We start from the raw sequence: 13472 nt of genomic DNA, 5'->3' as shown, positions 1-13472 counted from the left end.
ACTCAGAAATTTGATGAATGCAAGACAGTAGCCATGGTATACATGGACTTTAGCAAGACTTTGACAAAGTCCCGCTCAGTAGGTTGGTCCAATATGTTAAAGCACATGGGACCCAAGGTGTTGTGGCAAACTGAATCCAAAATTGGTTTGGTGATAGGAGACAAAAAGTAGTAGAGGGTTGTTTTTCTCACTGGAAGTCTGTAACCAGTGGGGTACCACATTGATAGGTGCTGAGAACATTGTTGTTTGTTATATAGTGTACACCCTGTTACGTACCAGCAACAAAAGAAACACACCAAGTCATGTATAAGTGTTAGAAACTATTTTATTAATAACTACTTATGATAATAAGAAAAAACAAAATAAAAATATTAGAATGTTAGAAGTAAAAATGTTAGATATTAACCACTAACCCCAAAACTGAACCCAAAGTGTGTGTGTGGCAAATTCCCAAACTCCAAGTCCAGGAATAGTTCTCAAAGTTCAGTTCAGCAAGCCATAAGGTGAAACGTGAGCAAAGGCTTTTGCAAAACCACCGTTGACTGAAGAGAAAATGTAGAGAGAGAATAGAGACATTACGAAATCCAAATGTTCCACGATGGAACCCATACGACACCTCAGTCACTGATGATATCCACTGCTTTGTTCCAAAGTATCTGCCACCCCGAAGGCATTCAAGACGTGGCCGTCCACAGAAATACCTGTTTCCTTCTACAGGTTAACGACAAAGTGGACTCCACTGGATTATTCCAAAAATCCATACATGGATTGTAGTGACAGACACAGTTATTGTTTTTCATCCATCGATACAGAGACCAGCAGGCAGTGTCTCTCTTTCTCCTCTCTCTCCTTCTGACTGAACCAAAACGTCAGTATGTCGTTATCTTGTTGCTGTGGTGTCACCACACACACACTATTCTACTGCACTATATTTTAAACGGACAGTCACCAAATAGTAACCTAATCCGTAACAACCCACGTTACAGCAGTTTGGGTAACAGAAATTTACCCTTATGGTATTCACAAATCAATACCAAAAAATTTGAGAGATGGAGTAAAAAATTCACTTTTACAGAAATTATGTGGGAAAAATAAATAAACACAAAATGTATACAGAGAATTGAACTGGTTTACCAAGGACAACAATCACAGGCTGCCAGTTTACAATGGGAGACCACTTAAGAGATTTGCTTTGGAAACTGACAAGACAATCTTTTCTTGTGATTCTTGTACAATGATACTTTATCATGCAATGTAACATTTCTGGTTACTTAAAACAATAACCCTTTTCTGCCTACAATACCATCAGAATTCCCTTGCCTATAGACTGTGCAACTGCAGGGGCTAACTGTTGAGAGAAAAATAACCTGTAGGAAAGGACCTCCACTTATATCATCAGATTCAATGGGGGAAAAAGGTTTGCATTATGAAACATAGAGATATGGAGGGGAGGGTTTTCTAGGAATGCAACCCCTTCATAAAGCGGGAAGTACACTGAAGATAGAAATGCCTTGGATGAGAATGGGGTTTGATAAGTAAGTTTGCTGATGACACGAAGATCAGTGGAGAATAGTTGCCTAAGGATACAGGACATAGATCAGCTGGAAAGTTGGGCAGAGCGGTGGCAGATAGAATTTAGTTCAGACAAATGTGAGGTAATGCATTTTGGGTAACCTAATACTGGCAGGACACACACCTTAGAAGTGTTGATGTACAGAAGGTCCTTGGGGTGCAAGTTCATAATTCCCTTAAAATGGGGACACAAGTGATTAGAGTAGTGAAGAAGGCATTTAGCTTACTTGCCTTCATAAACAAGGGTATTAAGTATAAGAGCTGGGACATTATGTTGCAGCTGTATTAGGCATTGGTTAGGCCACATTTGGAGTATTAGTCACCACACTATTGAAAGGATGTGGTAGCACTAGAAAGAGTGCAGAAGAGATTCACCAGGATATTGCCTGGAATGGAGGGCTTTAGTTACGAGGAGGGATTGGATAGGCTGGGATTTTCTCACTGGAGGACAGGAGGCAGAGGGGTGGCATTATAAAGGTTTATAAAATTGTGAGGTCAAAGATAGGGTAGATAGTCACAGTCTTTTTCCAAGTGTGGGAAAGTCTAGTACAAGGGGACATGGGTTTAAGATGAGAGGGGAAATACTTAAAGGAGATTTGTGGGGAAGTTTTTCCATACAGGAGGTGGTGGCTACATGGAACAAGCTGCCAGAGGGGGTGGTAGAGGCAGGTGGCAGAGAACATTTGGACAGGTACACAGATAGGAAAGGAATAGAGAGATATGAACCAAATGCAGGAGAATAGGATTAATGTAGATAGGCATCTCAGTCAACATGGACAAATTGAGCCAGTCTGTGCTGTATGACCCTATGAGCTTGCATTTCTGCTAATGCATTTTCTACTTCTGACTTAGTTCTGTTCAGATTTTTCTAAGAAATGGTTTACTTGGATAACTTATGATGCTAATGTGCAATTGCAGATACATCGGTGTAGATTACTCATGATTATGATTATTATTGATTTTGTTTACTTTGCTAGTTAAATTTTCCTTTTCAACATTGTTTTGCAGATCTTGTGCAGTGTGTCAGCTATCTTGTTATTTTTAATAATTCTGCAGTCACATTGTTCAGATCAATTGCTTTCACACCCCTGATAGCTTTTGCATATTTCACCTATTCTTCATGAATAACATCATCTCACTGAGTAAGACTTTATTTTTGTCCTCTGTTGCAGTTGGTCTTGATATTTCCTGACTATTTCACGATCGCAAAAACTTTTTGGTTAGGTTCAAATCCTCTGAATGTCTTCACATCTGTGTAAGAGAACTGGATCATTACTGTCATTTCTTTTTTCACTTTTTTTTTGTTTGCATCTTTGTACCAGAAGCTATCATAATCTAGTTATAAACATTTGGCTTTTAATTCTCTGGGTATTTCATACATTTATAAGATTATTGTTATTCAATTTTCTGAGTACTCTTACAGAATTCATAAAGTTGTACAGCACAGAGACAGGCCTTCGGCCCAAATGGTCCATGCAGACCAAGATGCCCCATCCAAGCTAGTCCCATTTGCCAGCGTTTGGCCCATAACCTTATACTGTAAACCTTTCCAATCCATTTACCTGTCCAACTGTCTTTTAAAAGTTATTATTATACCTGTCTCAGCCACTTCCTCTGGCAGTTCATTCCACATACATACCACCCTTTGTGTCAAACAGTTGCCTGTCAACTTCCTATTAAGTCTTCCCCCTCTCAGCTTAAACCTATGCCCTCTAGTTATTGATTCCCCAACCCTGGGAAAAAGACTGAGTGCGTTCATGTTATCTATACCACCCCCCCCCCAAGATTTTATATACCTCTATAAGATCAGCTCTCAGTCTCCTACACTCCAAGAAATAAAGTCCTAGCCTGTCCAACCTCTCCCTATAACTCAGTCCTTCAATTCTTGGCAACATCCTTGTAAATCTTTTCTACACTCTTTCCAGTTTAGTACTCTTCCACTCTTTTCTGTAGCAGGGCGACCAAAACTGAACACGATACTCCAAGTGTGGCCTCACTAGCGTCCTGTACAACCGCGCCATGACCTCCCAACTTTTATACTCAATGCCCTGACTGATGAAGGCCAGCATGCCAAAACACCTTCTTCACCACCCTGTCTACCTGTGACTCCACTTTCAGGGAACCAAGTCCTTGTACTCCAAGGTCCCTTCGTTCTGCAACACTCCCCAGAGCCGTGTTGTTCACTGTGTAAGTCCTACCTGGATTTGACTTTCCAAAATGCAACACCTCGCACTTATCCAAATTAAACTCCATTTGCCATTCCTCAGCCCAGTTACTCAGCTAATCAAGATCCCCCTGTAAATTTTGATAACCTTCTTCATTGTCCACTATTTCACCTATAAAATAGGTGTTGTCTTCAAACTTATTAACCATGCCTTGTACATTCTTATCAAAATCGTTGATATACATGACAAACAACAATGTGCCTCACACCAACCCCTGAGGCACACCACTAGTCACGGGCCTCCAGTCCAAGAAACAACCTTCCACCATCACCCTCCACTTTCTACCATCAAGTCAATTGCGTATCCAATTAGCTCACTCTCCCTGGATTCCATGTGATCTAATCCTCCAGAGCAGCCTACCATATGGAACTTTATCAAAGGCCTTATTGAAATCCATATAAACCATGTCTACTGTCCTTCCCTCATCAACTTTCTTGGTCACATCAGCAAAAAACTCAGTCAAGTTCGTAAGACATGATCTCCCATGCACAAAGCCATGCTGACTATCTCTAATCAACCCCTGTCTTTCCAGATGCACACATATCTTCTCCCTCAGAATCCTCACCAGTAACTTATCTACCACAGATGTTGGATTTACAGGTCTATAGTTCCCAGGTTTTGCTTTGCTGCCCTTGTTAAATAAAGGCACAACATTCACTACCCTCCAGTGTACCAGCACTTCACCCATGGCTAATAGTGATACAAATATCTAGCCAGGGCTCCCGCAATTTCTGCTCTAGCCTCCCACAGTGTTTTTGGATATATCTGGTAAGGCCCTGGAGATTTGTCTATCTTCCTACCTTTTAAGACATCCAACATCTCCTCCGCTGTCATGTGTCTGCAACTGGATTCTCGACTTCCTTATAGGGAGACCACAGTCAGTGCGGATCAGCAATAACATCTCCTCCTCGCTGACCATCAGCACTGGGGCACTTTAAGGGTGTGTGCTTAGCCCACTGCTCTACTCTCTCTACACTCCTGACTGTGTGGCTAAGCACATCTCAAAGTCCATCTATAAATTCACCAATGACACCACTGTTGTTGGTAGAATCTCAGATAGCGTTGAGGAGGCGTATAAGCATGAGACAGATCAGCTGGTTGAGTGGTGTCGCAACAACAAACTCACACTCAATGTCAGCAAGACCAAGGAACTGATAGTGGGCTTCAGGAAGGGGAAGTCGGAAGAACACACAACGGTCTTTATTGAGGGGTCAGCAGTGGAAAGGGTGAGCAGTTTCAAGTTCCTGGGTGTCAACATCTCAGAGGATATATCCTGGGCCCAACACATTGATGCAATCACGAAGAAGGCATGCTAATAACTCTATTTGGAGTTTGAGGAGATTTGGTATGTCACCAAAGACTTGCAAATTTCTATAAATGTACGGTGGAGAGCATCCTGACTGGTTGCATCACAGCCTGGTATGGAGCCTCCAATGCCCAGCATCGCAAGAGGCTGCAGAGGGTTGTGGACTCAGCCAGCTCCATCGTGGACACAACCCTCCGCACCATCGAGGACATCTTCAAGAGGCGGTGTCTCAAGAAGGCGGTATAGAGTACTAAAACACAGAAACAGGCCCTTCAGCCCATCTAGTCCATGCTGAACTGATCTTCTGCCTAGTCCCATCTACCTGCACCCAGACCATATCCCTCCAAACCCCTCCCATCCATGCACCTATCCAAACCGCTCTTAAGTAGAGGAATTAGAGACATCCATCATTAAAGACCCTCGCCGTCCAGGACATGCTTTCTTCTCATTACTACCATCAGGGAGGAGGTACACGAGCCTGAAGACCCAAACTCAATGATTCAGGAACAGCTTCTTCCCCTCCACCATCAGATTTATGAACAAGTCATGAACACTACTTCATTATTCCTTTTTTTGCACTACTTATTTATTTTTGTAATTTTTAGATTTTTATGTCTTTCCATGAACAACAAACTTCATGTCATATGTTGGTGATAATAAATCTGATTCTGAATCTGATTCTGACTATCCCTAAGACCTCCCCATTTATTTTTCCTAGTTCTGAAAATACTTTGGTGACTTTTTACCAATAGTCTTCTTTAAGTCATGTTTATTTGACATTATCAGTATTATGGTTACTAATTAAAGCTGTTGGCAATATTCAAGTTTTTAAGGTTGGGAACACAGATAGGTTTGCAACCAGAGCCAAGGTCTGGAGTGTTTATATGCTTCAGCTTGTTTTGACAAGTTGAAACCTACAAACAGATGCTCACTGAGTCCTATTTCTTGCTCCCTTTAAACTCACTAGGCTCTATTTTCAAATACCTTAAGCTCACCAAGTTTCACTGAAAACATTATTATACTACTGAGTAACATAAAAAAAAGAAGTGAAATAAAAATGTGTTGAGTCCAGAAAATCTGCTAGTCAAGCGCCAAAGTCTCAAGGGCGGCAGATTATTGGGATTTTACTGTAGTTGTGTTTGCCGTGTTATTATATGATCCAGAAATACAGATAAAATTTATTCAGTTGGTTATTGGTTGACATTCGGTCTGATTTGACTGAGTTTTTACAAACAAGAAATCCTACTCTGGTTCCTTTCTTTTTTTCTCTTCATTGTAACAGAATTTGAAATATTCTCCTGAATTTGTTCGTTTCACTTCAGTAAGCCTAAGGTATTGCACTTGTAGCGACTCATTTCGAGAACAAGTTCTTCAGGTTTGCCAATGATATAGATGCTTCACACACTTCACTTTCTATTGGGGATTTCTGATTTAGTTAGCTTGATTTTTGACCATTTTGTGTCCATTCCAGCTTGAATTTCTTTGTCAGAGGAGATCAACATATTTTTTGACTTCATTTTGCTGAGTGCCAGTTGAAGACATAGTCATTATTGATCCGCACCTCAACTTATATGGTATAAAGTTAGTTGAATGACTTTGTATCATTGATACTTCTTCGAGCAGATACACTTATATTGTTGTAAACAAGCAGATATTCTTTTCTTTCTCATCTTCAAAATGGCTCAGTGGCTCTTGTGGAGCTCATCCAATCTTTGAAAAGTTTTGTTTTCAATGCTGCTGGGTCTCCATACACTCTCCTCAGTTGACAAACCAGATGCATTTTTTTGTTTAGTCACCAACAAATCAATTATGAAACAGTTTAAATTGGGCTACATTGTACCAGTGGACATGTAACACCTAACCTGAACAAAACAGAAAACATAAATGCCATTTAAAAAAATCAGTGTTCCTGTAAAACTTCAGTTTGTTAATGTACAGTGACAGATACAATTCCATTAAAAATAAACACTAGGATTAATCTAGTACATGAATTGAGTTTATCCAAGAAGTCAATCATTTTTTAGTTTAAGTAGTTAGTGTATGTTCTCTTCCAGGAATCCAATGTTCACCTATGATCTTAATTCACCAGTTGGAGATGTTGCTTGGTCACCATACTCTTCAACCGTGTTTGCAGCAGTAACAACATCTGGAAAGGTAATGTACTTTCTTTTATTATGTAAGATATTTCTCAAAACTGTCAACTTTTCAAATTATTAGATTTACTAGTTAAAATTGTATATAAGATAATCAATATTAGAGGGTGATAAATTAAGGGTAATGGAAAATCTTGATCAAAGTCTATAAATCCTTGAATTGTTGCACAATTTAAACGCCAACATCCTGCATCCTACATTTCAGGAGGAAGACATTTCTGACTAGAGATAAATGTGGACAGCTTTATAACACTTCTTCTTGTCTGATAGCCCTTATTTCACAATTCACTATTAACAGTTTTGAGACATCTGCCCAAAGGCTAGGTTCAATCCTTAGATTGAGGTAATATATAAATATATACTTCTTATATTTCATTGTATTAAGTTCCAGTATTTTGCATAGAGATAAGTTTGTGACTAAATCAAAACACTGCAAATGTGTTATGCTCATTCATGCCAGCTTTATGCTAGGTGTATTTGAGGTTAAGAAGAAAAGTCTTGAACTTGTATCATCTGCATAGATACAAGAAAGGGTTTAATTTTTTTTACATTTATTTTAAGTAGGTAAAATGACAGAGTAAAACAAAATACAACATTAATATAGCTGAACTTCCATGGATATTAAACCTCTCACCTGTGTAATGGGATCCTTTGTGCCAGCTGTGCATCTGAAATGTGGGGACTTGCACATTGATTCATTTAATTCCTCGGCATTCCCAGTGGCATCCTAGGATGACTGCCAAGCTGAATATAAAATGTAAATTATAATATGAATATTCAGGTTTTGTACCTGGAAGGGTCTGATTGCCACATCTTAATTCTAGCCGTTCTACAAAGTAGCAAGGGGAAATATGTAATGAGATGGGATGTCTTGTTCTTGTGATGGGTATTTTTCTTCCTCCAGTTCAAATGTACTGATGGAACAGTCACATACTTTCACAGGTCTGAATCTGGCTCTCAGAAGGTGCTGGTGCTCTCAGAAGCAGAGTGGAGCAGTAATATTTAAACAGATCTCGCTTCGGGCAATTTTACAATCAGTTACATTAAGCTGCTGGGGATTTTTGAAGGCATGTTCAGATTGTATTGGCAGTTGGAATATTGGTATTTGGAGAGCTACCTTTTGGCTACGGCTACACATTCTGCAATTATATTTGGAAATATAAGGTATGGCTGGCACTGCCAATAAGGCGACCACACTGTCAACAGTAGCAATCTAAACAAAATCTTAAAGGGGAAAGAGAGCAATCGCTTAACCCCTGGTCTCTGAGCTCCTGGCTTTTAGCTTATCTGTTGCTGGAGTCTGAGAGAAAGAAAGTTGCTGATCATCTTTCAGGTCCACTTGTGAATTCTCAACTCTTGCCTTTGGAGGTCTGACTGCAGATTGTTGTGTTTCTTTGTCTGTGATATCAACCTAAGATTTGTGCAGAGATTGACAAAGGAGACTGGTGTACTATCTTCCTGAGGAGGATTGCTGTCAGGTGGCACTTACCAATAATCTGTTTATTGCTGTTCAATTTGAGTTCTGGCAGGACCACTTAATGACAGTATGGTACTTTTGCAGTCATCATTTCTAAGACTGGTTACTGTTCCTCCATATTCTTTTAAATACCACAGATGTCATGGTGGGATATGAATTTGGGTCACTGGATTGTTGGTCGAGGCCTCTGGATTACTAGTCCAGTAATTTAACCACTGTGCCATACCATATCCCAAAATGGTATTGGTATTGGTATTGGTTTATTATTGTCACTTGTACCGAGGTACAGTGAAAAGCTTGTCTTACAAACCAATCGTACAGGTCAATTCATTACACAGTGCAGTTACATTGAGTTAGTACAAAGTGCATTGATGTAGTACAGGTAAAAACAATAGCAGGACAGAGTAAAGTGTCACAGCTACAGAGAAAGTGCAGTGCAATAAGGTGCAAGGTCACAACAAGGTAGATCGTGAGGTCATAGTCCATCTCATTGTACAAAGGAACCATTCAATAGTCTTATCACAGTGGGGTAGAAGCTGTCCTTAAGTCTGGTGGTACGTGCCCTCAGGCACCTGTATCTTCTACCTGATGGAAGAGGTGGGGCCTTTGATTATGCTGGCTGCTTCACCAAGACAAGAGGTAAAGACAGAGTTCAAGGAGGGGAGGCTGGTGTCCGTGATGTGCTGGGCTGTGTCCACAACTCTCTGCAGTTTCTTGCGGTCCTGGGCAGAGCAGTTGCCCTACCAAGCTGTGATACATCCAGATAGGTTGCTTTCTATGGTGCATTGGTAAAAGTTGGTAAAAAATGGCAGGATTTATACTACTTTAAGAAATGTGTGAATTGAAAACCATTTTAAATCCAGTTTAGCACCAGCTGCACCACAGACATACGGCTATACTTACAGTCATAGAGCACTGCAGCACAGAAATGGGCCCTGTGGCCCATCTAGTCCACATTGGCCTGGTTTTCTGCCTAATCCCATCTACCTGCACCCGGACTGTAGCCCTCCATACCTCTCTCATTAATGCACCTATCCAAACTTCTCTTAAATGTTACAATTCAAGCCGCATCCACCACTTCCACTGGCAGCTCATTCCACACTCACACCACCATCTGAGTGAAGAAGTTTCCCCTCAGATTCCCCTTATATATTTCACCTTTTACCCTAAACCTATGACCTCTAGTTCTAGTCTCACCCAACCTGAGGGGAAAAAGCCTGCATGCATTCACCCTACCTATACCCCTCATAATTTTGTGTACCTCTATAAGATCTCCCCTCATTCTCCTGTGCTCCAGTAAAGTAACTTAACCTAGTCAACCTTTCCCTATAACTCAAGTCCTCAAGTCCCAGCAACATCCATGTAGATTTTCTCTGCACTCTTCCAAGCTAATTGATATCTTTCCTGTAGGTAGGTGACCAGAACTGCACTCAGTGCTCTAAGTTTGGCCTCACCAACATCTTATACAACTTCAACATAACATCCCAAGTCCTGTACTCAGTGCCTTGATTTATGAATGCCTGTGTGCCAAAAGCTCTCTTTACAACCCTTTCAATGATGTCACTTTCAAGGAATTATGGATCTGTACTCCCAGGTCCCTTTGTTCTACCGCACACCTCAGTGCCCTACCATTTACTGTATAAGTCTTACTCTAGCTTGTCCTCTCAAAGTGCACTACCTCATACTTGTCTGCATTAGATTCCATCTGCCATTTTTCAGCCCATTTTCCCAGCTGGTCCAGATCCCTTGCAAGCTTTGATAGCCTTCCTTGCTGTGCACTACGCCCCAATCTTGGTGTCATCTGCAAATTTGCTGATCCAGTTTACCACATTATCATCTAAATCACTAATATAGATGATAAACAACAAAGGGTCCAGCACTGATCCCTGCGGCACAGCACTAGTTACAGGCCTCCAATCAGAGAGACAACCATCTACTACCACTCTCTGGCTTCTCCTGCTAAGCCAACATTGAATCCAATTGACTACTTCATCCTGAATGCCAAGCGACTTAACCTTCTGGACCAGCCTCCCATGTGGGACCTTGTCAAAGGCCTTGCTAAAGTCTATGTAGACAACATCCACCACCTTCCCCTGATCAACCTTCCTGGTAACCTCCTTGAAAACTTCTATAAGATTGGTTAGACATGACTCGCCATGCACAAAGCCATGTTGACTATCCCTAAAAATGCCCTGTCTATCCAAATACTTATTTATCCTGTCCCTCAGAATACCTTCCAATAATTTACCCATGACTGACGTCAGGCTCACTGGCCTATAATTTCCCAGGTTATTCTTAGAACCTTTCTTAAGCAGCGGAACAACATTAGCTATTCTCCAGTTCTCCGGCACCTCACCCATGGCTAAGGATGTTCTAAATATCTCTGCCAGGGCCCCTGCAATTTCTGCACTTACCTCCCTTGGCTATATTTTACAACCAAGGAATCCTTTGTGTGCTTTATCAACTACTAGTCATGATTGCCTTTAAGCATGTTTCTTTTCCTGTCTGAAGAATAATTTGAACAAATAAGAAGCTAAAAAATTAAAGCAAGATGGGGATTTCCTTGTGACTTAAGTAACTTTTTATTTCCACAAAGTCTTTCATGGACCTTTTTTGGTTAATGAAGCAACACATTGGTGTTATGGAGCAACACCAAAATGAGATAATGTAATGGTTTTGTATAATATACTGGAGTCATCTTTTCCTCCTTTAATTAACAAACATTTTTGTCTCTCCTCCAAATGAATTTGATTAATCTGCAGAAGGTGTCTTCTAGTCCTGCGTGTGCTGGATAATATATTTTGTGATATGGTATTAATCCAATTTCATGCAATCTCTCCCTTACAAATTGTTATTCCTCTTGCACTTGTTAATTTAATGAAGCAAATTTTGATTTCTCTTTGACTCAACTGTATTAATTCCATAAATCATTGATCCATGTGGGCACATGAATTAGTAATAGGAGGCAGCCATCTAGCCCTTCTAACCTGTTCTGCCATACACCAAGATCATGACTGGTCTTCTACCTCAGTTGTGTTTTCCAGCGCTGTTTCCATATCCCTTGATTCCTTTTATATCCAGTTACCTATTGATCTCTGTCCTTTAAGATAGTTTTCAGCAAACGGGAGAGGGGAGGCTGAAGAATGGTCTTTAGTAAGATGGTGGTGGGGGTGGAGTGGGGTGGGGTGGTTTGCAGTAGGTGAAAGAAGCCAGAGCATGGCCATGCAGGCCACAACCTGAGCATGGAGAGGGCATTGGTGCAAGGGAAAGAGACAGGTGGCAATTGCCAGGAGAGCTCTGCCACTGTGTAAGTTTGCTTTAAATTTATTTATAAAGTGTTTCATTTCTCCACGGCAGGACACACCAAAAAATACATCAGCACAAAAATGTTACTAAACCATAGTTAATGGATTAGATTCATAGTCCTTGCTTTTTTTTTCTGTTTTCAATTGCTTGCTGCTGGAATACAAACAATAAATACTGGAAACATTCGGCAGGTTAGGGAGGATGTGAGGAAAAAGAAACATTTTAAATATGGAACCCTTCAGAAATTTTTTAAATGGAGTCCTTACAGGAGGCAGGGTGGAAAGAAAAGTAATTAAAACAACTGTGGGAGTCTGTGGGCTTGTAATGAATATTTGTGACAAATCTATCTTCTGAAATGTTGATGGAGAAATTCAGAAAGAGAAGGAAAAACTCAGAGATGGACCATATAAAGGTAAGAGTAGGGGAGAAATTGGCAGCAAAAGCGATGGAATTTGCATGTTCTGTATAGTTGCACGAATCAACACCAATGCAGTTATCAGTGTACCAGTAAGAGTTGAGGGAGTGGACCCGAGTAGGACTGAAACAAAGGCTGTTCCACGTGTCCCACAAAAAGGCAGGTGCATCTTGGACCATGCCAGCATCCATAGCTATGATCTGGTGAAAGTGAATAGAGTTGAAGCAGAAATTGTTTAATGTGAGGAAATGCTCAGCCAGGTTAGGGGAAGTGGTTGAGCCTCTGTTCAAGAAGAAATGGAGGGCCCTCAGGTCCTCCTTTCATCAGATGAAGGTGTAGAGGGATTGTACATTGATAGTGAAGATGAACCAGTTAGGACAAGGAAATTGGAAACTGTCAAAGTGGCAGAAGGCACCCGAACTGTCACAGATGTAAGTGGAAATGGACTGCACCAGAGGAAAAGGGATGGAGTCAAGCAAGAAATAAGCTTGCTAGGACAAGAACTGGTTGAAACACTGGACAGTCCTGCTTGTGGATCTTGGTCAGAAGGTAAACAGTCTGTACGGGGCTGGGGCTTGATTCTAGAACCTTGGTATCTGTCCTTCTGTCAGATTTGGGTCTGGTCAGGCCCCCAGCATATGCTCAATAATGCAAAAAGATGTACTTCACTGTGTGTTTCGATGTACATGTGACTAATAAATAAATATCTTATGTGGATTTGATTGGGCTGTGTGACAGTCTGGCTCAGTACATTATCTAAAACAGGATGATTTGCTTAATATTACCAGTACACGAATAGCACATTTAAAATTTTTGTATTTATACTGATGGTTGGATCTGGAAAAAATGTGGGAGATTATTACGTTCTGTGTTTCCCCAAGAAAGTTTTTATCATACAGAGTAGATGATAGGTGGAACAGATTCTAGCAAGTTGTGTGATTATTTTCTTCAAGACATAAATACATGTCAGGAATCAGAGAATTATAGCACTGCTGAGAACATAGAAGTATCATCTCCA

At 40.6% G+C, this 13472-nt stretch overlaps 1 protein-coding gene across 1 annotated transcript in view; it reads left to right on the top strand.

Annotated features, from left to right (window-relative positions):
* The window catches only part of dnai1.2 (dynein, axonemal, intermediate chain 1, paralog 2), a 115384-nt gene that overhangs the window by 84896 nt on the left and 17016 nt on the right, over positions 1–13472 (top strand). The window contains exon 19 of the mRNA XM_052032280.1: positions 7158–7257. Coding sequence (XP_051888240.1) covers positions 7158–7257 — 100 coding nt within the window. The remainder of the gene's footprint in view (positions 1–7157; positions 7258–13472) is intronic.

This window comes from Pristis pectinata, chromosome 2 (assembly GCF_009764475.1).
Source record: "Pristis pectinata isolate sPriPec2 chromosome 2, sPriPec2.1.pri, whole genome shotgun sequence".
Lineage (NCBI taxonomy): Eukaryota > Metazoa > Chordata > Chondrichthyes > Rhinopristiformes > Pristidae > Pristis > Pristis pectinata.
Note: the sequence above shows the minus strand (reverse complement) of the source record. Positions and strands in the feature narration are given on the sequence as shown.